At 39.6% G+C, this 27133-nt stretch overlaps 1 protein-coding gene across 2 annotated transcripts in view; it reads right to left on the bottom strand.

Annotated features, from left to right (window-relative positions):
• The window catches only part of LOC149823480 (ferric reduction oxidase 6-like), a 42251-nt gene extending 15976 nt beyond the window's left edge, over positions 1-26275 (bottom strand). Inside the window, exons 1-7 of one of the 2 annotated variants that reach the window (XM_090018862.1) lie at positions 25764-26189; positions 25568-25658; positions 25249-25446; positions 17890-17964; positions 17503-17737; positions 14498-14825; positions 13671-13944 (exon numbers count right to left, since the gene is read on the bottom strand). In XM_090018862.1, the coding sequence (XP_089874988.1) occupies positions 13671-13944; positions 14498-14825; positions 17503-17737; positions 17890-17964; positions 25249-25446; positions 25568-25658; positions 25764-26016 (1454 nt within the window). In that variant the 5' untranslated portion in view covers positions 26017-26189. Of the gene's footprint in view, positions 1-13670; positions 13945-14497; positions 14826-17502; positions 17738-17889; positions 17965-25248; positions 25447-25567; positions 25659-25763 lie in introns of both variants that reach the window. The other variant, XM_090018863.1, reaches the window with a different exon arrangement.
• Positions 26276-27133: the final 858 nt, after the last annotated feature.

The following is a 27133-nucleotide window of genomic DNA, read 5'->3' as shown; positions in this document are numbered from 1 at the left end:
CCAATAAGATACTAATATCAAGATCTTAATATTCTTGATAATAAACCCACCACGAATGCACAATAAGAACACTTTAGAACACTTGTGCACAAAGGCACAACTCACAAATGCACAAAGGCATAAAAACAATGGAATCGATTTATTGAGCACTTGGGCTTTGACTCAAAGCCATGAAAAATACAAAGGGGTGAAACCCCTATTTATAACAACACAAGAGGGGCCTTGGAGGGGCTCCACTCATAGACGTTGGAGCCCCTCCAACGGTCACAAATGTGACCGTTGGAGAGGGCCCAACGTCTATGTTAGTGGGCCCCCCAAGGTATCTCTTGGTACTTTACATAAAAGAAAATAAAAAATAAAAGAAAAAGAACTAAAATAAATTACAATCACATTCATAAATTGAATGTGCGTAAAATGGAGGAAAAGACTAATCTACCCCTACGGCTAAACAAAAACAGAAATATATATTTTATATATATAATAAGTAGATACATATACATATATATTAATATATGTATATGTATTACCTTATATATATAAAATATATATATTACATTGAATGTTTAGGTATATAATTTAGCAATGCCATCAAACATACCCTTAGAGGCCACATTTGTGCTTGTCCATTTTGTCTCTTTGTGGACACTTTGTTTGTGGTTAGAGGCTCTTGAATTATTATAGTTTTGGCCATCTAAGTTATGATGATAAAGTTTTATCCAAGGTTTCGAGACTAGGAAGCAGAAGTGGGAAACAAAACGGCAAGTTAGAGCGATAAGCGAAATATTTTAAAATTTATAAGCGGGAAGCGAGGAATCAATTTAAAAGAAAAAAATAGGAATAAAAAGGATGACTTATGAGATTGAATGAGAAACAAAATACAAGGAAATAAAAGTTAAAATAAAAATGGTGATTCTTAAATTTCATGAGGTGGACTACACCACCAAATTAACTCCGCCTGTGTATAACTGTTTAGTTATACACTGCCGGTCCCAAGCCCGGATAAAGGAGGAGGGTTGCGGTAGGCCTGTGACAGCCAGCATAAAAACTTTGTCATATCTTATGAAAATGAACCAATATGAGAATTTCGTTGGGGCGTTCCCTACTGAGCGATGCGCTGTACTCTCTAGGCCCGGAGGCAGTGATAAATGGGCAAGGGTTGCTAGGTCGTCGCCCAAAAGCGACGCGTCACACCGGCGCCCGGGTGTGGTGTCAAATAGGCAAGGGTTCCCTCACTTTGTTGGACGGGTGGGGGTAAAGAAGTTAGTCCAAGACCATAAAATTAGGTTAGCCACTTGGAACATAGGGTCTTTAACTGGTAAGTTGGTAGAGTTAGTAGATGTTATGTGTAGGAGAAAGATTGATATTTTATGTCTTCAAGAGACCAAATGGGTAGGTGAGAAAGCTAAAGTGATAGAACCTTGGGGATATAAGATTTGGTATACAGGAATAAATAGAAAAAGGAATGGAGTAGGGATTGTTATGAGTCGTCAGTTTATAGATAATGTAGTTGAGGTCCGTAGGAAGGGTGATAGAATTTTACTTATTAAATTAGTATTAGGTACGGATATTATTAATATTATTAGTGTTTATGCACCTCAAGTAGGTTTAGATGATTCCATTAAGCATCAATTTTGGGAAGATTTAGATGGAGTAGTACAAGGGATATCTTATGGAGAAAAGCTTTTCATCGGCGGTGACCTTAATGGACATGTAGGCATTAGTAGGAATGGATTTGAGAGTATCCATGGAGGCTATGGTATAGGAGAAAGAAATGAAAGTGGAGAAAGGATTTTAGATTTTTGTTTGTCCTATGATATGATCTTAGCAAACACTTGGTTTAGGAAGAGGGAGTCTCACTTAGTAACATTTAAAAGTGGGGTTAATACGAGTCAGATAGATTTTTTCCTACTTAGAAAGAGAGATAGGGGTTGTTGCATCGATTGTAAGGTTATACCGGGAGAAAGTGTAGCTACACAACATAGAGTCTTAATTTTAGATCTTAGAATTAGACAATGCCGCAAAAGAGATAGACATAGGATAGATCCTAGAATTAAGTGGTGGGCACTGAAAGGAGCTAAACAAGGAATGTTTGTAGAACAGGTAGTTAAAGAAGTTGATTGGTGTCTCGAGGAGGATTCAGAATCAATGTGGAATAAGATAGCGGGTGGCATGAGGAAAGTGGCTAAGGAGGTATTGGGTGAGTCTAAAGGCGGTGCACCACTAGGTAAGGATACATCATGGTGGAACGAGGATGTCAAATTAGCTATTAAGGTTAAAAGAGAGTGTTATAGAAATCTAAGTAAGAGTCGTGATAATGAGAATTTGGAGAAGTATATGATAGCAAAGAAGGAAGCTAAAAAAGTTGTTCGAAACGCGAGGGCTAAGGTATATAAGGAGGTTTATGACAAGTTGGATACCAAAGAAGGCGAGAAGGATATTTATAGGCTTGCAAAGATGAGAGATAGGAAATCGAAGGATTTGGGTATGGTTAGATGTATCAAAGATGAAACACAAAGGGTTTTAGTCAAAGATGAGGAGATTAAGGAGAGATGGAAAGATTATTTTGATAAGCTTTTTAATGATAGTCATGCTCAAGATCTTGGAGACTTCTCCATTCCTTTTCATGAGATAAATCGTGACTTCATGCGCAAGATTCAAAAGAAAGAAATTGCAGAGGCTTTGAAGAAAATGAAATCAAGAAGGGCAGTTGGCCCAAATGGTATACCTATCGAGGCTTGGAAATGCTTGGGAGAGAAAGGTTTAGAATGGTTGACAAATCTTTTTAACTTGATTTGGCGAACTAATAAGATGCCTAATGAGTGGAGGAAGAGTACTTTGGTGCCTTTATATAAGAATAAGGGTGATATACAAGATTGCACAAACTATCGTGGTATAAAACTCATGAGTCATACTATGAAACTTTGGGAGAGGGTGATTGAGTCTAGGTTGAGGAAGGTGGTCATGATATCGGAGAATCAGTTTGGTTTTATGCCTGGAAGATCAACTATGGAAGCTATACATCTTCTTAGACAACTTATTGAAAGATATAGAGAGAGGAACAAAGATTTGCATATGGTTTTTATTGATTTAGAGAAGGCATACGATAGAGTACCTAGGGACGTTCTCTGGTGGACAATGATGAAGAAAGGTGTTTCTCTCAAGTACATTAGTATAATTAAAGATATGTATGAAGGAGTTGTAACCAATGTCCGCACTTGTGGAGGGGTGACAACCAATTTTCCGATAACGGTTGGGTTACATCAAGGATCTGCTTTAAGCCCTTTCCTATTTGCGATAGTGATGGATGAGCTTACGAGATCAATTCAAGAAAATGTACCGTGGTGTATGTTGTTTGCTGATGATATTGTTTTGATTGATGAGTCTAGAGCTGGGGTTAATGCTAAGTTAGAATTATGGAGACAGACATTGGAAGCTAGAGGTTTTAAGTTGAGTAAGAGTAAGACTGAATATATGGAATGTCGGTTTAGTAAGCAACGAAGTAGTGATGGGAGTGTAGTGAAGCTTGGTGAGCAAGAAATACCGGTGAATGATTATTTCAAATATTTGGGATCCATCATTCAAAAATATGGAGAAATTGATGGAGATGTAAATCATAGGATAAAGGTTGGGTGGATGAAATGGAAAAGTGCAACTGGAGTGCTGTGCGATCGTAGAATGCCATTGCGGTTGAAGGGAAAGTTTTATAGGACGACTATTAGACCCGCTTTACTATATGGTACGGAATGTTGGGCTGCCAAGAGACATCATATTCAAAAAATGAGTGTAGCTGAGATGCGGATGCTTAGATGGATGTGCGGAAATACAATAAAAGATAAGATTCGGAACGAGGAGATACGTAAGAAGGTAGGTGTTGCACCCATTGAAAATAAGATGCGAGAGAATCGTTTACGGTGGTTTGGACATATTCGGCGAAGGCCTAATGATGCTCCAGTTAGAAGGTTGGAGAAATGGGAAAATATATTAGTTAAAAGAGGTCGGGGTAGGCCTAGGAAGACTTGGATGGAGATGATAGGAAAGGATATGAATGCTTTGAACCTCACCGAGGACATGGCATTGGATAGAAATGATTGGAGGAAAAGGATTCATGTGGAAGACCCAAAATGAATTTCTTTTTTGGTTCATATCGCTGACCCCAATTGTTTTGGGATGAAGGCGTAGTTGTTGTTTGTTTGTTTGTTTGGACTACACCACCAAATTCCACAGTTTGGAGCGTTACTGCTTGAATTTGTTTGTTGATGATAAGGCGAGGGCAGCGAAGTATATTCAGGGTCTGAAGGACGGTCTCCAGGTTCGTGTGATGATGAATCATCCTACCATGTTCAGCGATGCGATTGAGTCTGCATCCATCTTGAAATCTTGAACGAGTGAGAGCGGTTCAAGGGTGGATCACAGAAGAAGGGAGGCAGCGAGAACGACAACGGTGACGTGAGGAAGAACCGACCTACGGGCGACAAGGTGCAGGAGGGGAAGGCGAAGAAGTAGAGGACCCAGCAGAGTCGACCCCAACAAAGGCAGCAACAGGGGAAGGCTTAGTACGTGTGTAGGAGGTGCAACAAGAGCCATATGCAAAGCTTTTGTCTGCTCTTCAAGGGGGTCTATTAACAGTGTCAACAACTCAGACACATCGCATCCTACTACCCGAATAAGTCGGCGACTCAGGGCGGTCAGCAGTAGCAGCAGGCACAGTGAAAGACAAATGGGAGAGTTTACACTGCCACCACTATTGAACATGACGATTAGGTTGACCTGATCAAGGGTATATTCGTAGTCGCTTACAATCTTACTCGTGTTATGTTTGATTTAGGGGCTACTCATTCATTTATTTCGTCGTCTTTTGCAGGATTTCTTGACCTCGTTCCATCTAGCCTAGAGAAGATGCTTGATGTTATGTCTCTGATGGGTGTGTCTACTCGTTGTGGGAAGTACCTTCCCACAGTTCAAGTAGTCATCGCGGGGCATGAGTTGTCTGTAGACCTGGTCATACTAAACATGACATTCTACAACATCATTCTGGGTATGGACTGGTTGTTCAGACACAATGCGACTCTCTAGTGTCGGGAGAAGAAGGTTTTGTTGGAGCACCCCAACTTGTTTGCGCTGGTGTTTCAGGCGACTAACGTGTGAGTGAGGTGAAGATCGTCTCGACTATGAAGATCTCGAAGTATCACAAGCAGGGTTGTATGGTGTTATTGGCCAGTGTGTCCGCTACGGATAGTTAGGAGACACCTTTGAAACAGTTGGACGTGGTTTGCAAGTTTTCGAATGTCTTCCCAGAGGACCTATCGAGTTTGCCACCTCATAGAGAAATCGAGTTTTTAATGAAGCTAGTGCCTAGCACGGCACTAGTTTCACGTGCGTCGTATCGCATGGCACCTGCAAAACTGGTTAAGCTGAAGAAGCAGCTATAGGAACTTCTTGACATGGGTTTCATCAGGCCGAGTGTGTCACCTTGGGGTGCACCTGTCTTATATGTCAAGAAGAAGAATAAATCTATGTGACTCTGCATCAACTACCGCATGCTGAATCAGGTTACCATGAAAAACAAGTAATGTTTGCCCAGGATTGTGTGTTAAGTTACAACTGGAACTTAACTTGAACTTTGAAAATTTTTTGTGCTCATTTTTTAGTATCCGCGGGTTTTAATGAAAAGTGAAACTAAATTTGTATTCATTTAATAGGGACATGCATACAAAAGAAAACTTTGATAATAAGTTAATTTGTGTTCATTGATATCATACATAATAATTGTTTTGCATTAGTTTCTTACCTGTTCTTTATATGTGATATATTGGTTGTTGCATGATAATTGTTTTTAAATGCATGAATGGTTATTTGGATTATGAAATGGTTATAGTTGTATTCCTCTAAAAATGCTACATGAATTTTATTTATGCTTTTCTTGTCTATTTGAATTGTTAGAGAAATTCGTATGTAGGATTTATGATTCTGACCTTGTATTCTTTATGTTTTTCACAGCCTCTGAAGCCCAGTGATGAGACCAACTGTTATAGGGAGCCTACGAGGACTGTAACACCCCAAAATTTCGAACTTTATAATTTTCTTAAAATAGTTGAAAATTCCTTTTCTTTACAGAGTTTATTTTTAAAATCAGCGAAAACGATTTCTTTAAAAGAAAAAGGACAAGTTTGACAACCTTGGGCACGTTAGCGAGAGAACAAAGATTTACCATGGACGATCTGCAATAATACTTAGGAAAACTCATTTCTTCTATTTAAAGAGAGTGTCAGGTTTGTACAAAATTTGGATTTCCTCTAGGGAAAACCGTATCAAAAACCAAAATGTCAAAGAGAAGAACTACGAGCAGAAACAGTGGATCCTTAAATCATCTCACAGTCGCGCCATCGCCTAATGCACCTATTCGTCACCTGTACCCATGAAATGGGTTAGTTTTGCGAAAAATTATTAGGTGAGCACAAAAACAGAAAGAACTAAATTAGGCATAAATAAGGTAGTAATGAGCAAACTAAGTAAATAAACTAAAGAAACAAGCTAAGTACAACAAACTTAAAAGGTGAGCATGCTCAATTTAGTTATTACTTGTTAATCGGCCATGCGGGTACATACATGGCACGTGAGTCGAAACAGCCGAGACCAAGCCGAGTGTTCATTATATTAAGTATTTTAAGATACCTCGGTTGGCTGACTGAATCCTATTCCTATAGAGACGATCGATGGTCGAGAGACTAAGTCCCCAAGGCCTGATAGGGATGCATCCAAACTTCTGCAGAAGTGTTAGGCTAACTTATGTAGCCCCTATCACCCCTAACCTCCGATGACTGGGGAAAACGGGTCTTTTGCCCTTTTAAAAAGTCATAAATGGTTTGTCCATCGGAGTCGGTACCCTTCGTCCTCTCTCTTGACGAAGCCAGGTTGAATTGAGCGCGACGGGGTTTCTTAGCCGTTGCCTCATTCTTCATGCTCTGGTCCATTAGACCAAAACGAGCATCTTGCCTATGAAGGCGATCACATTTTTATATGTGTTTTCAACAACGTGCACAAAGCACTAATCGAGGTCATAAGACCATCTCATCCAATCGTCGTAGTACTAACATGCCTCACATGTTCAAGAGTACACTTACGAGGAAAGGGATATAGGTCCTTAATAGGAGCCTCGGGAGTGTGTTTCGCAGAGATATAATGTTTTAAAAAGCTATTTTAACATTTTAAATCTTTTGAAACGACCCACAACTTGCCAACATATGGCATGTGATTTTCTTGAAGCTGACAACTGATGACGCAGTGCCTGGGTGCTATGCAAGTCACAACACTGGTTTTGGTAAATGGGTTTCACAAATGAACCCATCACCCAACAACTTGATCTTGCCCCAGATCAAGGGTTTTCCCAAAACATATCGGGTAAAATAGTGGAATAGGTATTCCTTCCGAATACGCTGAGTTGATGGCAAGGCAAAAACGAAAGACCATAATGTGAAAAGCAAGAGCCTGGGCGCGAAGCGCGATGGCAAACGAAAACAGAAAATGCAAAAGCAAAGGACAAGGATCGCGAAACCGCGTCCTTGAATTAAAAGACAGTAAGTAGTAAATACGAAAGCAAAAGCCTGGGCGCAAAGCGCGACGGCAAACTGAAATAGGAAATGCGAAAGCAAAGGACAAGGATCGCGAAACCGCGTCCTTGAATTAAAAGACAGTAAGTAGTAATTGCTAAAACAAAAGCCTGGGCGCAAAGCGCGACGACAAACAGAAACAGGAAATGCGAAAGCAAAGGACAAGTATCGTGAAACAGCGTCCTTGATTTAAAAGTACTTATATACGTATATGTATATAAATATATCATTAAGTCCTTTCAATCTTTAATTATTTAAGCTTGATTTAATTATTTAAGTCCTTGTGCAACTTCTCCTACCTTGGGGTATTGCGAGGAAGTCGTCTACGAGCGTAGGTAATCGTTGGTCTAGTTCGCGGGGCGCGAACGGGCTCCGTTGCGTAACACTGCAAAAGTACGTTGTTTAGCATGCATAAAACGAATAAAGATAGGGAGAAAACTCGATTTCTCCGCAACTCAATGCAGGGCTCATTGACCCCTACAGTTATGAAAAAGAACGGGGTAGGGTCCAATGACCCATGCCGTTAAAGGAGACAGGGTTTTTTTTTGTTAAAGCTGGGTTTTACAAAGACTGCGTGATTGCTTTGACGTTTTACTTTGGGATAGTGTGGCTCTATTTTTATTGATATTCATTTAAATAATGTTCTTAAACCCTAGTTATTGAAGAATAAAGTTATTTTAGTTGGTTGATGGTTAATGTAAGACCCTTTGTGGTGTGGATTGTGATTATGACTATAAGGTCCCGAATGGTTTCCGCAATTTTTTTTTTTTTTTAAAATCCACTTTCAACGAGGATAAGCTAGGGTCGTTACACATAATCCACTATGAGGCGGTTGAGGTACAATCTGACTTGACTATGAAGGAAAGGCCGGTGAAGATTGTGAATCACTAGGAAAGGACACTTCGTAGTACGATAATCCCGTTTGTGAAGGTGCGTTGGCAGCATCACGAACTGGACGAGTGCACTTGGGAACCCGAGGCCAATATATATAACCACTACTCACATTTATTCGGTATGTTTTTGAATTTCGTGGATGAAATTCTTGTAAGAGGGTAGGGATGTAATATGGCATATTTTTTCATGATTTTTAAATTCAAAAAATATGAATTCTAAATTAAATATTTAATTATATTAATAAAAATCATGAAAATATATTAATTTATAGGTGATGTCAGTTGGGTCTGTGCGTGGCCCAGAGCCCACTTACAAGACCTAGATGAGCCAATTATAATTTGAGAATTTTTTTGTTTTTAACCTTTAAATTTGAGCAAAATTTAGGTTAAATTCAGGCAAAATTTGAAGGCAAAAATCAGGTATTTACACCGTTAGGTGCATCTCGGAATACTGAGCATGTTGGCAGCCTGTTTTCCCGAATTCGGATTACGGTTGGCCCGAAAATCACATTTTTCAAAAATGACCTACCTCTATTTTTTACTTTGTCTAGATTGGATCCACTCTGTTTGATCCAAGTTAATATGGATTTGGACTCAGTCCAGGATCCATATTAATATGGTGTAGAATGCATATGGATTTAGATATAGATTTGAATCTTGGATCTATATCTGGATCTGAAATCCATACATCAATTTAAACTTTAAAATCAATTTAAAACTTTAAATTGGATAAGGTAGAGTTCTACTTGGGATAGAACTCTAGTCTATGGAGTCTTCTAGAGGGGGCGACACCCTCTGGAATATTCTTAAAATATTATATTAAATAAAATAATTAAATAAATTTTAAATAATTAAAATGATCTATAAGAGGTAGAGTCCTACATGGAGTAGACCTCTACTCTCTTAAGCCTTATCTAGAGGGGATGTCACCCTCTAGATTAATTTAATTTATAAAGAAATAAAAAGAGAAATTAAAATAGGAATAAATAATATAAAAGGGTTAGTCTCTCCCTCTCTCTAGAAAATTGTGTTCTAGAGAGAGAGTGTAATAACCCTAAATTTTTTGTTAATTTCTTGAATTTATTTTAAAATGATACGTAAATTTTTGAGGTTGGGGCTAGAATGCATGTTTCGGACCCAGGACCCATATTAATTAGGGTCTATATATATATATATATATATTATAAAATAAACATAAAATATACATATATATAAAACGTTAACACGGGGATCCACAGTTGGATCCAGCCTGCGGATCCACGTCGCTTGAGAGATGCAGATCCAACACGCGGTTGGATCCCGGACCCAAGCCGCGCCCCGCGTAACTAACAAGTTAAAAGAAAAAAAAAAGAGCAACACAACACTAAAGTTGTGCTGGCCCGATAAAATGGGCGTTAGCGCAAGCCGATGGTGAGAGGGGGGAGTGCGCAACTGCTGGGAAGGAGGGGTAACTGCCTCCTTCCTTTCCGGGAGATCACCCCCCTACAGGTGTTACGATGTTTGGATGATGAGGTTGTGGCAACCTTAAGTTGTGTATATAGCACAATGTTGAGATCACATAAATGGTGACAACTCGCCTTCACAAGCAAGATGCTCGAGTGGGTCTAACAGACCAGACCATGTAGAATGGGGCAGCGGTTAAGAAACCTTCATCGTACACATTCGACCTTCACGGTTCATCAAGGAAGAATAATGGGTGGTACAAAAACTCCGATGGACAGGTTATTAACAACCACCCCACGGGCAAAAGACTCGGCTTCTCCAATCATCGGAGTTAGGGGAATTGGGATTACCATAAATTATCCTAGGTGGTAACTCCCAGGTACTTCTGCAGAAGTTGGATGCATCTATGGACCACAAATGCCTTTGAAGATTTACTCTTTTGGTCACTGACCGTCCCCTTAGGAGCGAACTCAGTCAGTCATCCGGGTTAATGAAAAATACCTGACATAATAAACCCCCAGATCGGTCTCGGTTGTTTCTACGTTTTGCGTCTGTGCGTACCCACAGACCAGTTAATATCATAACTTAAAGAATATCACTTTCATAATAAGTTGTAGATGACTGAGAATTATACTACTTGAAATGTTGTTATATCTGTTTCAAGACAATAGATCTTTGCATGTGTTGTCCCTGCTAGAATAGATTATATTATATTTGTTGCTTCTAATATAATAAATTGCTTATCTCAAGAATGTCCTGCTTTATTTTATTCTATATTGTCTATTCGTGCACCTACTATTTTGTTATGAAACTTACCCATTTCATGGGCAGGTAATGAGTACGACTTCACAAGCTGCCGATGACGTGATGCAACATGGCTCAAAATTTTCCTTCTTTCTGCTGGCATCTTGGCTCTGAGTTTTGAGCTTTTCTTTAGATTATTGGATAGTGGGAAAATGCTCATTTTGTAATAAACTGCAGATTTTATTAATAATCCATTGTTTTATTTTCTCACTTTAAGTAGTTGTTTCATGTGAAATGATGATTTTACTGCTAACGTACCCAGAATTTGGTAACTTGTGCTCCTTTTTAAATTGCTTCCGTTGTACATTTTAAAAGTAAAAACTTTAATCTTTGAAAGGTTTTTCGTCAATGTTTTCGAAAACATAAGTTGAAATTTTGGGGCGTTACAGCAGCCCCTGCTAAAAACGAGAAAGGCAGGGGCTCTGCCCCTGTCGGCAACAAGATCAAGGCAGGGGGGCGAAGCCCCCTGCCAGAAAACAAATGAGATGCAGGGGGGCTTCACCCCCTGCCCGGAATCAGGAAGAAGGCAGTGGAGGCTTCGCCCCCTGCTGGGAAACCAAAGGAGGCAGGGGGAGCCTCGCCCCCTGCCGAAAAACACAAGGCAGAGGGGTGAAGCCCCCTGCCAAAAAACACAAGGCAGAGGGGCGAAGCCCCCTGCCGAGAAACACAAGAAGGCAGAGGGGCGAAGCCCCCTCCGAAAAACACAAGGCAGAGGGGCAAAGCCCCCTGCCGGGAAACACAAGAAGGCAGAATGGGGGCAAGGGTAGAGGAGAGGAGGTTGGCGGGTCACCGAAGGCGGCAGTCGCTGGCAGCAGAGAGAACACGAGAGAGGGAGAGTTTGGGGTGACGTCGGGGATGTAGACCGAGGTTGCTGGAGTGGAAGGTGGTGGCGGTGGGTCACCAACGCCTTCGCAACAGAGAAAAGGAAGAAGGTGGTGGCCGGCGGCTTCGATCGCCGGTGACTGTGGTCGTCGGTGTCCGCAGGGGACGAGAGGAGACGGGAGAGGCGGAGAGGAGAGAGAGGGGCGAGAGTGAGAACGAGAGAGCAGAGGGGAAGGGGGTTTCGAGAGACCTCCCCCCTTTGCCGCTGCGTTCTTTTATAAGCACGCATCCCACTTATCACCCGGGTCGGATCCGGCCTGGATCCAAACAAATTTTTTTTTACCAAGTTTTACAATCTTCCTATACAACATATCTTATCCTTTATTTGCTCACCTCTCTCCATATAACATAACTCATCCTTTATCTATTCACATCTCCCTATACGACATGAATTCATCATTAATCTACCCAACTATATAGTCAAAAAAGCCCGACTAGTCCACCTAGTCAGTCTACTCTTAGGCCTTGCAATTCCTAGGTGGGTACTTTAAAAGATACCAATTTTGCCAACTAGGCACCTAGTTGGCGACTAAGCTTTCCCTGCCTAGGCATGAGGGCAGTTTAATTATTTATTATTATTATATATTATGTTCATTTTTTGTATATGTATAATTATATATATATATATATATATGTGTGTGTATGTGTGTGTGATTTTTTTCCATGAAATGATGAAAGCATGCTTAGTTATTACATATATATATATATATATATATATATATATATATATATATATATATATATATATATATATATATATTATCATTGTCACCAATATCGGCGATATTTTGAAAATATAGATAGCCAATATTAAAGGTAATATCTCGCCAAAAGACAAAATATTGTGATATTATCACAATAATATCGCAATATTTTTGGGAAACTCTTTTTTTTATTTTAAGTTTGCAATTCCTTTTTTTTTCTTTTAGATTTTAAAATCTTTAAAACATATTTCTTCATATTTTGGAAAAAAATAATGCAAAACTTATTATTTTCTTAGTTTTTTTGTTGTTATTTATATTTTTTTTAATTTTTTAAACTCCCAAGATATTTTCGAGATTTAACAACTTTTGAAAATCTCTCCAAGAAATACCCTCAACAAGAAATTACCTTTAACGATACAGGTGACTATGATATATATGTTTGTGTGTAACTTTTCTTTTGGGATTTTTCTTGTGAAACATTGAAAGCATACACTGTTAATTTAAAATGATTATGTTTTTATATATGTTGTGTTACTTTGTTTCGGATGAATTTTTCTATAAAAGCCTGAAAGTTGTTTAGTATTACGGATTATGTAATATGTTATTTATTTATGTATGTGTTATTGTGCTTCTGTGAAAGGCTAAAAGCAAATTTTGTTGATTATACTGAATATGTTATGAATAATTGAATATATATATGTGTGTGTACAATTATATATATATATATATATATATATATATATATATATATTCTGGTTATGTATATTAATATATTTTGTGAAAGCATGTGTAATTTTGTACTTGCTCAGATCTTTGTCATGATATCTGCTACTCGAAAGTGTGCTCACAAATTGTGGTTCTAGTTCTTGATTGCACTTTTATTATCAAAATAAAACATAGATTGCTCAATGTTCTGGTGAAAAGAAGCAAGCTTTTGACCCAGGCACTTTTGCAGTTACAAAAACCATTACACAATATTCAGCTTCTATGCTGGATCTGGCCATGGTCCTTTGCTTCTTGCTGTACCATGATACTAAGTGTGAGCCCAAACACTCGTTTTGGAATAATACAATTAAACTAAATGAACCAAGTTTACCTTGCATCGGGTTAGGCATTATAAGATTACCAACAAAGATGATAGGAAATACGTAGATGGAAGAGTGCTCAAGATCTGAGCAATTGACTATGCAAGAAACATGGAAAGGTTCCAATTAATGCAAGTTCTATATTTTACTCCTAGTTTTTTCAACCATAAAAAACAAGAAAATTGCACAGCACAATAAGGCATATGCTGCTCTAATATGCTATCCGACCAAAGGATCATAAGAAGAGCTTACTGCAGATAGTATGGTGACTCATGTCCATATGGCCCCTCAACTCCAGCAGTTATTTTGAAAGTGTTCAAAGGTTGCGTATCTTTCTGAGGATATTTCTCAGCATTCAAGATTCTCTCTCTTAACTTTTGGGTCCATTCCCCAAGAACTTTAATCAGAATAGTTAAGTGAAGCCTACCATCCAGTGGACTAGAAGAAACACTAAATGGATGCCACTGGAACCAGGATAACTCCCTCACTTGTAGGAAGACAAAACCGAGAGCATTGTATCTCATATCTAGAAGCAATGGAAACCCAGTTAGATCAAATTATCATAAAAGCACATAAAAAGACACAAAACAGAAAAGTAATACGAAAAAATTGAAATATGAACATATTGAAAAGAAATATTTTATTTTTGTCATTTTTGGACAACAGGGAATAATTGGGGAATATGGCAATGAAATGCTGGAATCTGACAATCCTTAGGTTACCAAATATGCCCTATCTCTATCCTTGTGCATGCTCTTACGGAAATGGAACAGCTGTGAACCTCGACACAAATCAATAAGATTACACCTGGACTATCTTGTTTACCCCACCTTGTGTGGGGTTTAATGAGAGGTTATGAAAATGAATATTACCTTTTAATAAAGCCAAGTATATAGCAAATACACTCACATATGCATGCATACACCCTCCCACCCATTCAAACCCCATATGCACACGCGTACATGCAAACACAGACAATATGTGCATGTGCATACAAGTACAGGTGCAGACACATGAAAATGCACATACAAGGGTAGTTTATTCCAGTGCTAGAGAAAAATTATAGAGAAAAGTAGTACTTGGTGGCTTTGATAGAGTCAATTCTACTGTTCCACATGGAAGGCATTTTGCTGAAAGCACATCAACGGTGGTCCTTGACTGGCAGAATCTCAGAAAGCGATCCAGCACAAACAAGAAAATTGCCCCAGCAGCCATGTAGAATATAAAATCACCAACATGTAATGCCAAGAAAATTGTGAACACTACATACAGCTGATGGGTATAGAAAAATAGCTCAAAGCAATTTTTTCTCACTGGTGAGAGTGATGTAACCCACATCAACAATCCAGCCAAAAGGCTTATAACCCCTGGAAGATTGGCAACACCAATATTTCGCCATTCAATCATCTGAGAAAATTGTTTAGCTACATTAGCTAAGAACAATACATGGCCATGTAAAGGAAATAGAAAAGAAACATACTATATCTCTAAATTATCCTTGGTTCCTATCAAAAAACAACGAATAGACATTTCGTTGAATAAATATAACTAATAGAAAAATATTCACCAGAACATTCCCAATAGAAAAGCAGTGGTTAATTAAATCGAATTCCAACAAAGAACAAATAGACATTTAACTATATGATATTGCACATATCAATAAAAGAAAGTCTTCTTTTCTTGAAACTAACTAGAGCTGTCAGCAGGTTGGATCAAGGCTAGGTCAAGGTCAATCCTTATTAGCTCAAATGGGAATGGTGAATGGCATGTTCAGGAATTTTCCAGGTAACATAATGATAACCCTTAGACCAAATTTTCCTCTCATAATCCCAAATACACTATGTACACATTTTATGAAATGTGCTTCAGGTCGGGTCAAGTTCCCATCCAAACAAAGACAGCTAAATATGGCACCATTCCAATAAGTTGAAGCTAGCACAACCACCAACTAGTAGTGCTTTCATGCACATGTTCTATGTACAGTGCTATGACCCTAGAACCACGAAGCGAACCCTGGAATGGGAATATGCATGCAACAGGATTGTGGATCTAAATATGAGATTGGATTGGGTATTAGGTAGTATATGGTCCATAGGGTTGGGGTGGTGATACAATCGTGCACCAATCTGCAGCTGATTGGGCCTTTTTGGGGTTAAACGAGTCATGGGACCCTATTTGTATTTAAGTGGATCGGAGTATAGAAATTGGATTTGGTTCCCATCCTAGATCCTCATTGCATTAGGAATCCATGTGGCAAAGTGGGTATTGGTTGGATCTCATAGGGTGGAGTAAATCCATAGAGGCCTCCGATGACATGCCGATGAAGAGCACAATCTCACCCAACTTGTGCAGAACGTGTTTTACTAAAATAAAAATCAACAGGGGAAGGGCAAAATGGGGAGGCATTCTCCCCATTTTCCCCCACCCTGAATGCTTGGACATGTGACGACCAGGTTTATGCCATGGCATATTGCCATGCATATACCCGCTCCCTGGAGCCGCCTCGTATGACTTAGGCTAGTGACCCTTGCCCATTTAGTTTTGGTTCCTTTGGAGCTCCCGAGGCTCATGCCTCCCTTTGGCTCGTACTCTTTGGGGTACCACATCATTCTTACCCTCTTTACAATTTTCTGTTTCCAAAATACCCTTACAGTATCAGATATGTACTTAATAAAAGTAATCTAACTCCAATACCCCTGTTACTATAAAATATTGCATCAATGTCCCTAGCTTTTATGTCACATGTTTATACAAAACTATGCACATGTAATCCATTAACACATATAATGTGCCCGTCTTGTCCATGAGTATTGTGTGAGTTGGCATGAGATATATGAGCATCTGTGTTGAGAATATGTACCATTTTTCATTACATTCATTTTGATTAAATAAAGATTTATATCTTATTTAACCAATGGTCTTGAACCATTTGTTGTATTTGTGTCTTTGCTAAAACCTATTGTGTTAATGCTGTTACAGCTTTAATGGAGCACACAGGAACAGAGAGAGAGAGAGAGAGAGAGAGAGTCTCATTTCGATGTTAGGGTTTAATCTCTACTTGAATAGAGATTAAACGTGAGCACCAAATTACAAAATACCCCTCACACAATATATAATAATACGTAAACCCAAAATGCCCTTATAGGCATGTCTCAACAAATGCATTTTATTTTATTTGTAAGCTTTATTAGCGAAATCTTTATTGTTTTAAATTTCTATTTGTGCCTCAGATACCATTTCATTCAATTACAAATGCCACCCTCTTTAGCCACATACAAAACAACCATCAAGATCAGGTTTTCTAACTGCTCACTTGTACTAAATAGCTCGAATTATGGTTGAAGTAAATACACCAAAACACTATACTAGTCATAAAAGTTTCAAATTATCGGTCATTTTTCACAAGCATTTGGCCAGATCCTCTTAGTCATTCTTTTTATTCACTCCAACAGCTATCACACATTTGTAACCAGCGAACCTCAACTAAAATTGCAAAATTCATAAACCAGCTAGTAGATCACTTCACTATCGAGTTCACAAATAGAACCTGATCACTGCCAGTTGCCAGCTCTAGTGCTTTGCCTCCCTCATGAGGTTCCCCAAAAAAGGCCCCAGTTGACTTTTAAATCATCCATGAAGAAGTCTCCATGAGTACCATAGTTACCATAGTTTCTAAAATTCAATAGTTAACCTAAAAAAGAAAACACTATTTCACTTTTTTCCCCTTTGGATTACTCCATTCTGGCCTGGGAAAATCCATAGATCATTCTAAGAAAATAATAACAATTCTCATAAAGGAGTAGTTCATATACAGGACTAGAATAGGAAACTAAATACAGCTTCTTGAACATAAGTGGAACTAATTAATTGCCTACCAACATGGAAAATAAACTGCTGTCATTTTTATCTGAAAATAATGATTGATGCTTAATCTAGGTAATCAAGATTAATCAAGAAAAAATGTAATGCCACCTCTTCCTTTTCTTCCCTGTCAAATATATTGTTTCATGTTCATGTCAAAATTTAAAATAATGATGCAATAAAAAACCACAAAAATCAGAACTAAATGCCTGTAAGTGCTGACCTTAGGTAGCAGGATACCCTGTAGTGACCAGGAGATGACGTAACACAGGCCATGCAAGGTGAAGAGCATCATTGTAACATGTCCCAACCAGACGTGGTATCTTGTTGCATGTTCAAATGGAATATCTACAAGGCGAAGAAGACTAGAACCCCTAGATATTGGCAAAAACAAAAACGTGGTGCAAAACAGTCCAATTGATCCAAAGTGAAGTCCCACCAAATCCATCATCAAACAACTGCAAAGTACCAATAAAAAACACTTAGGTCAATTGCAAAACCAAATTCTGCATTAAAGGTAGTAACTTGAATATAATTCAAAGAATCATCTGAAGACCTGTCATGATGGGCGAAATAAATAAATAATAATAATAATCTATAGAAAGTCAACCTCATATTTTGTAACGAAGTAATATTGGGAGAGGTGTTATATTTTAGTTCTCCGTATACTTTTGCTGAGAGGTCACTACAATAAACAGTGCCAATTAGATAGTAACATGATGTAATACAAATCAAATTCTAGTAACATGATATAATAATAACAATAACAATCGTTTCCAATTCTGGTTGGGCAATTATAATACAAATCAAACTCTGGCCAATTCCCTTTGCATATAAAAGAATGCTTACATGAACTTTTGGTGAATTTAAGAAATTTGGAGGAACTATTATTAAAGTGCTTCTCATTTCTTTTTAACCAGAAGAATTACCCAACTTACACTAATCACTATTCATAGATCAATCTCCATCTTTACACTTGGAAAAAGATCCTCTATATAATTAATGAATCCTTAATACAAGATGTTGGCTTCAGCAAATCAGAGTTTAATCCTGCAGCAACCAGCAACTAGGAAGGATAATGTGAGACAAAGATAGAAGGAAAGAATAAGAGAGAGAGAGAGAGAGAGGATGGACTCTTTGCTCAATGTATAATCACTATGGGATGTTCCTATCATTCCACATTTATATTATTCAGTTCACAAGTGAGTTACAGCAATAAACAATATTACAATGCATGCCACCACCCAGTTTGGTGCATGCACCGATATTTCAATAATGCTACTAAATGATAGTGTCACCTAATTCCCTGAAATTACAAACAGCATCACATACTTGCATACATTATGTTTAAGCATGTAAAACTTGTTTTTAAGAAAATGATGTCTCACTGTAAACAAGCCTTTTGTAAACATGCCAACAATCTGCTATTGAAAATTAATAAACTAAATTCTTCCTATTCAATCTTTGCTCTCACAAAATGATAGTATATCTGGTTGTTCGGACAAAAAGGAGCAATGTGCCCTGGTTGTTGACACTGAAAACAAACCCCCTTGAACATAGGGCAGAAGCCTGGTTGATGGCTCTTGCCGCACTTGCGACACACTGGCGAGGCCCTCCCCTGTTGCCTCTGTTGCTGGGGTCGTCCCTGCTGTCGCCCACCATGGGTCCGCTGTTTCTTGCCACCATGCACCTTACCTCCAGTCGGTGGATTCTTCCTCTTTCCACCAGAAGAACCTTCTCCGTTGCCGCCTACTTTCTTAAACGTAGCCCGTGACTTCTCCCAATCCATGGTTAGGAGAGTGGCTGACTAGATAGCATCGGCCAAAGTAAGAGGCCGGCTTGTTAGGACGCGAGTTCGTAACCCATCTTTCAGTCCGTGCACATATTTGGCCGCCCTAGCCTTCTCATTCTTGAAAAGGTTCGGGCAGTACCTCTCGAGATTCTGAAACTTGGTAGTGTAATCTACCAGACTCATGGTTCCCTGAGTCAGATCAAGGAACTCCTGTTGCATCTGTTCCTCAGCGTAGGCGGGGAAATACGTGTCTAGAAACTCTTTCCTAAACGTCTCCCAGGGGATCTCGTCCCAATCGGCGAACTTCACCCTTCGCAGGTAGTCCCATCACTTCTTGGCATCGCCCTTCAGACGGTACGTGTCAAACGGTGTCTTTCTGTCCTCAGGGACAGGTAAGACGTCAAACGCTCTTTCGATCTCCTCGACCCAGCTCTCGGCTGCCTCTGGGTCGGCCTTCCCTGAAAAGGTAGGCGGGTCCAACTTCAAAAACCTTTCGAAGGAAACGCCACCCGCGTTTGGAACAATATCGACAGGAGGATCACGAGTTGCTGCTTGTGCGTCTGCCTGTGCCGCTTGCGCAGCCTGTATAGCCTGAGCCGCTTGCATCGCCTGTGCTGTCTAAGTTGCCTGAGCTGTCATAGTCTCGGTCAGGGTGTGAATGGCCTCCATCATAAAGTCTCTCTGTTCCTGCCAGTTCGCGGGAGCAGCAGTAGAGGACGAAGCACCTCTGTGGGTATAATGTGACATCTACAACGCACATCCTTTCTACAAATTAGACTCTTACTTATCCTACTCCCTTAGGGTTGATCACGAACAATAATCGTTCATGTAATCACACCAAGACTTATTAAACTATAATTAGAATCAATCACACGGAATTCACATACTTTAAGTAAAGTATTAAATAGTCATACCAGTGAAGAAGACTGCTCTGGAGGACGAGTCACACTTGTCGACGCTTCAGGATAGAGCTCATATACCAAAAATAAAAATTTAATACTCAAAAGATGATCAAAATTGCAAGTCTTTGTAGTGGACTCTGATACCAAACCTGTAACGACTCCAATCCATACCCTTTAAAAATGCGGAATATTTTTTTTTTCCAATGCGGAAACCTTCCCAGAGATCCGGGGTCCTCACAGTTCCAATTTCCATTAGATAGCCCAACCACCACAAACGAAGTTGCAATCATCATCCATAACAACCAACTAAAACTCTTTTATTAATGAACCAATAAGAGTCTCATACACAATTCAAAAGTAAAATAACAACTGCAGAAAATAAAAAGAACTAAAAAAAGCAAAAATAGAGTCACTTTGTCCCGTGCTGAAACTGACAAGCTCAAGTATGACTCTCATCCATCCCCAATAGTCAGTCCAGCCTCACTGTTCACCATGTCCTGTGAAAAACTAACAAAGTAGGGTGTCAGAACCGAAATTCTGAGCACAGCTACTTCTAAAGAAACAAGGTGAGATAAAGAACATGGATAAGATTTCATGCAATGATTTGAATGAGTGCAGATATAAAATTTACAGCATTCAAATATTCATACCTACCAACATTTACATATGCTCACCAGTCCCCAAACCTTGCAGCATGATTTCAATAAGTAAATCCTATGCTACCGCCAAATCATGTCATGATATCAAGAATGATTCAAACATGCATGATCTAATGCATAACAGGAAAATGCATGATTATGTGCAATGCATGATTCATTTTTGTTATCTTTCATTTAAGTTTTATCTTTCCATATGCATGCTCTATTAAATGCACACAACCTTAAGTTCCTCTTTTTAATTACTGTTGTCCGCAGATACACCAAACGGGTACAATCCCCGAGGTCAAGTAAGTTCCCAGGGTAGCTTAACACATAATTTGTATTTTATTACTGGGTTCCAACTTAGCCCTCGACTGAATCACCTTCAGAACATTAGACCTCCACATCTAATGTCGGGGACACAAGGGACACCCCACGCCCACAAGTGTCACTTCCTTGGTACCAAACAAACTCACAGTTGTGACCAACATCACCACTCCCGGGTAAAGTGGCGGACTCTCCCTAAAACCGTGGCCAGGAGAAAGAACCTCCATATCGGGTTCTGGGGACCAAATTCACGCACACGGAGTTTTTGTATCCTCACAGTCTCCCCAAGACCGGATATCCAAGATTCTCATACTCCAGATGAGATATCCCAGAATGTATATTACACTGTTCTTATTCACTATATTTTATTTAAGTTTATTCTTTAAGTTTGCAACACCATATGCAAAAGTAAAGGGAAAACCCTGCATCCTCCCTTGCAGGGACCCATTCGGGACTCCAACCCATGTAAACACATAAAACAGTGTAGTAAAGTGCCAAACCATCTTATGTGGTTCAAGTGATGCAGTTAAAAACATATGTGAAAGAAAACTAAACCCACGGCTCTCCAGGCCGATGATGTTCATTTAGGCCATCAATGCACCACATAATTAAAACCAAATTAGTGTTTCATTCATAACACTAGGCCAAAGTGCCCAAAAGCATGTGCACTTATACAATCATACACCCAAATATATGCATGTCATAACTCATTCATATGCATTTTCAATATGTGTGTGTTACCTACATCGCATATGGGTATTAACCAATCCATGGTTTCTTTTAGTGTGTGAGTGTACATGTAAAGTTTCACATATTCATCAAGCATACATGCTCAAAAAGGAAAACCAGTAACTGAATCATGCTCACACTCACGAGTACCATAATCATAACAGTCAAGTGAAAACATAAACCTCCATGGCAACCAACATACCAGCCTTTAAATCACTCATAGAATTCTGAACACGAATAACATGTTCAGCTAAAGATAACAAAGCAAGACGCATTACATATAAAATTTCAGTTTTATGTGTCCATCCCTTATAAACATAGTAAAATAAACCCTATTATACACAGCTGAAAATTTCAGGTTATGTTTAAATGATCCTATGCTACAACTTACAAATATGTGCTTAAGCCACACTCAAGAACCTGCGTGAGATACTTTAAAGAAATTTCGTGATTCAAATAATAATCTGTGCAAGAACAGAACAAAGAGGAAATCTCCAGCATAAGCAATAATTCCAGCTATTACCCATGAATAGATTTAGTGTCATGACCACCATATTTAGCTTAATGCGCAGCATGCATTCAAGTTGTTTACCTTCACAAATTCCACGTCAAAATAGCCCACATACACAGGAGTTTTATTTTCTGGTTAGCACTGGAATAGCCCACAGAAGGTGGGTACCTAACAAGTATTTGTTTTCTTTCAGTCAGCAATAGACTAACCACTATACATATTCCTCCAAACCAAACTATTCAGGAAATACCCAAATCAAGAGTCTACAAAACACCCTAAAGCTTCAATTTACCATGACATGTAGATTTTAACTGTCTTCAATCTTTATATAAAAATGAAAGTGAACATTTCTACTGAACTTCAGCAGCATCACATAAGTAAGAAAATAAACCTTTCTACAAGGGAAACAGCCTAACGTATCAATGTACTGGGCTAGTACAAATATTTCCAGAAATCCGTAAATTCATCTATTATTCTTCATCTCACAGAAAATAGATTACAAAAGTTATATTCCACAGAACAAAACTTTAACTTAAATACACCGATCTCACTAATATCATGCATAAAATGACAGAAATCAACAATACAGATCGATTATCATAAGAACTGTCAAACAAAACAAAAAAAGAAACCTTCACCCCCAATCCAATCGCTCAGGGTGATCAAAGCAGGGAAAACCCCTGTTTCACGATTTCAGGGTATTTGTCAGAAATCCGTAAGCCCTCTTAGGAAAAATCCAAAAAAAACAAATACGTTAACCGAGGTCTTAAGCCCTTTAACATACATTAAATCCCCCCCCCTTCTATTAGGAAAAATGAAAATCCCCAAATTGAAAACCCTTAACCGAAAAAAATTAGACCCCCAACAAACCAACTAGGTTTCCGAAATCCCCAAACTCTAAGGGTTAGGGATTTCCGACAGCATGAACCCCTCCTCTCAAATCACTACCCGAAATCGAACTCAGGTTCGATCCCTCACCCAAAATCCAAGAAGCATCGTACCTTTTTGAAGCTTTCTGGCGATCTTTCCGTCGATCGGAGGCTGGGGACGCAAAGCAGAGCCGGCTGGTGATGCTCCTCTCACTGTCGTGACAGGGTGCTCGCTGGAGGTCGGCGATGGTGGTTGTGGGTTGCCGCAGCTTTTTCCGGCGATCTTCTACCCTCCGGCGCACGCACACAGACAGAGAGAGATAGGGGAAGAGAGAGAGCCCGAGTGAAGAGGGCAAAACCCTCTCTCCACTCCCATTTATCGAGAGACGCGGGGTTGGTTACGCCCTGCGTAACCCCCCTCCCCCTTCTGTTTCCCATTCTTGAAAACAAGAATCGTGCCCTAAGCACGATTCTATTTCACCCCCCCCCCCCCCTTAATAAGTGAAATCGGGTCCGGGTCCGGGTCTGAGCCCGTGACCCGCGACACTGGGTCCATTTTAATAATGGACCCGATTTCGCCTATGAGTGACGAATCCTCAGTTGGATCCATGGATCCAATTGTGGGTCCGACCCTATATACTAAAATTTATTTTTTTTCTTTCTTATAAATACTATTAATCATTTATTTAATTAATAATTAATATTATAAGCAAAATTTAACACCCCCATTGGTGGGTTAGTTACGGATTCTTTTATGGATCCGATTACGGTAACGGATCCGAGACCCAAATTTAGAAAAATACCCATATTATTAAACAAATAAAATATCAAAAATTGAGGTTATTACATGGTCAAGCTAGAGGAGAGGGCGAGGGCATGAGGCAAAGGACACAACATTGGGAAAATCAACAGGGAGAGAGATAGAGAGAGAGAGAGAGACGTCTCTCCTTGATGGTTTGGAAAATAAGGCGGGTGGTGAAGGGCGTCGACTAGAGGGAGAAGCACATTCCTGACTAATCGGTGATGGCGGAGGGGGTGAGGGAGAAGAATCGTTCCCTCATAATGCAATCACTTACACAAACAAAGAAAAGAGTAATCACTCAATAATCTTCATTAAGGAAATAACTAAGCTGGGTATATACTTTTATAGAGTTACAGAAGGCTAGAAGAGTAAAAATACATAGGCACAATCCCACTCTAGATGGGAGTCTAGGGGGCATCCCACCAGAGTCATTGCCTAGGTAGGATTCCAGGCTGGGCTGGTTTCCCTGGATTGGATCCTGGGGTTGGGTGGCTACTCTGGATTGAATCATGACTGGGGTGATCCAGGTTGGGGCGGATCATCTGGGTCGGACCTGGAGTCGGGAAGGGTATGTAACACCATGTAATAAAAGTAAAAGAAAGAGAATGGTGTATATCAAAGCTAAAATGAAATATTTCAACACTTTTAAGCTTCTAAACAGTAGAATGACCATGCCAACAAACTTTGCTTCAAGAAGTTGCCCACTTCTTGTATTGACTACTTCTATTTACAAGGAACACTAGAGATTCTGCATGTTAGGAGCTTAGAAAGGTACAACTTGTTAGGAAAACCGCAAGCAAGAAACAACTGAAGGAAACAATAAACAAGAATGATCAATCTAAACACAGCAAAGACAGAGTTTTACGTGGAAAAACCTCTCCTCAAATCCTAGAGAGAGTAAAAAACCACGGCCAACCAGAGAAAAATCTTTATTGCTCTTTTCGACAGTCACAAGAGAGAAAGAAAAGAAATAATTTATAAGGCAAGGGGTTCAACCCTAAACCTAAACAAGTCGGGTCTGATAAAAAAGAAACCGGGTTCCAAACATAATTCCCAAAAAAAAAAAATCTTCCGGGACTTGCGCCGGGGGAGCCCCCGGACCCCCTACTGCAAGGGCAAAAAACTCTGAATCAGGCTCCACAACTCATCACAACCCTCGTACTCGACACCTATGCTAGAATGACGAAGTGCAGAACAAAATTTCATTTCAGAGAAAATCATTCAATTAGGCACTATCCAGGTGATGCATAATGCACACTAATCTTCTCCAAAAACCTATGGAGAAACAAAATCCATTTGTGTTTTCCAGGAGATGCAAGGCAGTGGAATTATGTCAAAGCATATTAACTTAGAAAAGTCTATTTACAGAAATGATAGTTAAAAAGAAGAGTTGAATTACATCTTCCCTTTCGAAGGAAGATCCAGTCCGGATACAAGGCGACTATCTCTCATAGCATAAGCAGATGTTGCCCAGAGAATATAAGCAGAGAATGCAAGGATGCCAATAAGCTCTGCCGCAGAAACCACTCCAAAAGGTCCATCAACAAGGACCGGAAGAGTCCACAACCGGAGAGATGGCAACCTCCTCTTCTTTTTCCTGAAACCAAAATTAGATACCGAGACATCTGTGTTCAGTTCTTCATCGAGTTAGGCATTCCTACGATTTGAAGGCATTGAACAAAAAAAAGCTCCCCTGATCACTAGGAAAGGCTGCTTACTCATTGTACTCCGTGGGAAACAAGGCGATGTATACCGTCGCTAGAAGTGCAATTGCCAGAACAGGGGCACTGAACATCAGAAAAATGCTACCTGCCAACATACAAAAACATAAATCCTAGGCATTATTGTTGTTGTTGTTGTTATTGTTGTTTCTCACTTCCATTTCTGAATGAGAGTTCTCCGTGTGATTCTCACCGGACACACCAAATATCGTGCCTCTGGTCATCCTAATCCATTTTTGGAACAATTCTCCCATGAATTCGCTCGGAAACAGACATATCGCAGCGACCCACGTAAGGAAGATCGCCCACATGACAAGCTTTAAGCCATATTTTACGGAAAGCTTGAGAAAGTTAGTGTTCTTAAAGCAAAGCTTGTCATCTCGGCCGTGATCGTCGGGAAGAAGTGGCTGCCGAGCGGAACGTTCATCCATGGTAGCAGACACCATCCTTGATCAGACGGAAGCAGAGGGTGAGATTCGCATGTTTCGAACCAACCGCACCGACAGAGCGGCTCACGTTCCTTAAATACTGCACCAACCAATCCATCCCCCTGAACATCATGACACCACAAAAACCGGGAAAAATCGGCAGCCACATTTTTTAAACATCTAGCCCAAAATCAAATCTGCCAGGCACCGCCACCACCACCACAAGCTGGGCTCGTACATATAAAAACGAGTGAAATCCCCTGACTCCCCGTCGTTCAAACAAAACAACCAGCAATATCTCCAACTTTTAACGGGTGTTGTACTCTGCTTCAAAGGGTTTAGGAGGAAATGACCATTTAGTACGGACTCTCCCACACCAAAATGTATCTATCTCTGCTCTTAGTCGAGCAGTAGTAACAACCAAGTAAAATCATCCGTCAAGATTCCAATAAAATGGTAACCACGGTGAAATGAGAATGAAAGAGACGGAAAGGTTGATTCGACGGATGCCAACAAAAAGGAAAAGCAGACAGACCAGAAAATTTCGGGTGGCAGAGCGTGAGGGAAACCACCATCACATGTTCGAAACGGGCGAGCGATTGGGACAGACATTTGTAAGAATCAGTCACAGTCATGAAAGCGAAAAAGGAAGAAACATGAACGGCAGAGACAGAGACAGTGGATTCAAGAGAAATGAGGTCTCGCCCTGTCTCGCTCCGTTGCCATCCCTATCGCTTGGAGAGAGAGAGAGCACGGCTATAGTTTTCTTTTACGTGGGACCAAAACAATCACAGCCTTAGTTTTTTTTGGAATCTTGTTGATTAATATAATTCGTCGATTTATTAAAAAGAAAAATTGTAAAATCAGAAAATGAAAGGCGTTAACACGAAAGGGAGGTGGGGAAAGGAGCTCCGGAAAGGCTGGATGCCACAACTTTAAAAAGGAACAATTTTCCAAAAGGCGGATAAGGTTTCGTGTATTTATAATGCACATAACTACCCAATGTTATAGCATTGACTAATCAGATGTTGGCTACATGGTTTCGAATTGGGATTTTAAAAAGCTCATACCAAATCTGGTTCTTTTATATGTAACCCGATTGGGTTATCCATCAAATCCGGGCATTTGTGGGATC

This window comes from Nuphar pumila, chromosome 10 (genome assembly GCF_984573655.1).
Source record: "Nuphar pumila chromosome 10, dmNupPumi1.hap1.1, whole genome shotgun sequence".
In the NCBI taxonomy this organism is placed as follows: Eukaryota; Viridiplantae; Streptophyta; class Magnoliopsida; order Nymphaeales; family Nymphaeaceae; genus Nuphar; species Nuphar pumila.
Note: the sequence above shows the minus strand (reverse complement) of the source record. Positions and strands in the feature narration are given on the sequence as shown.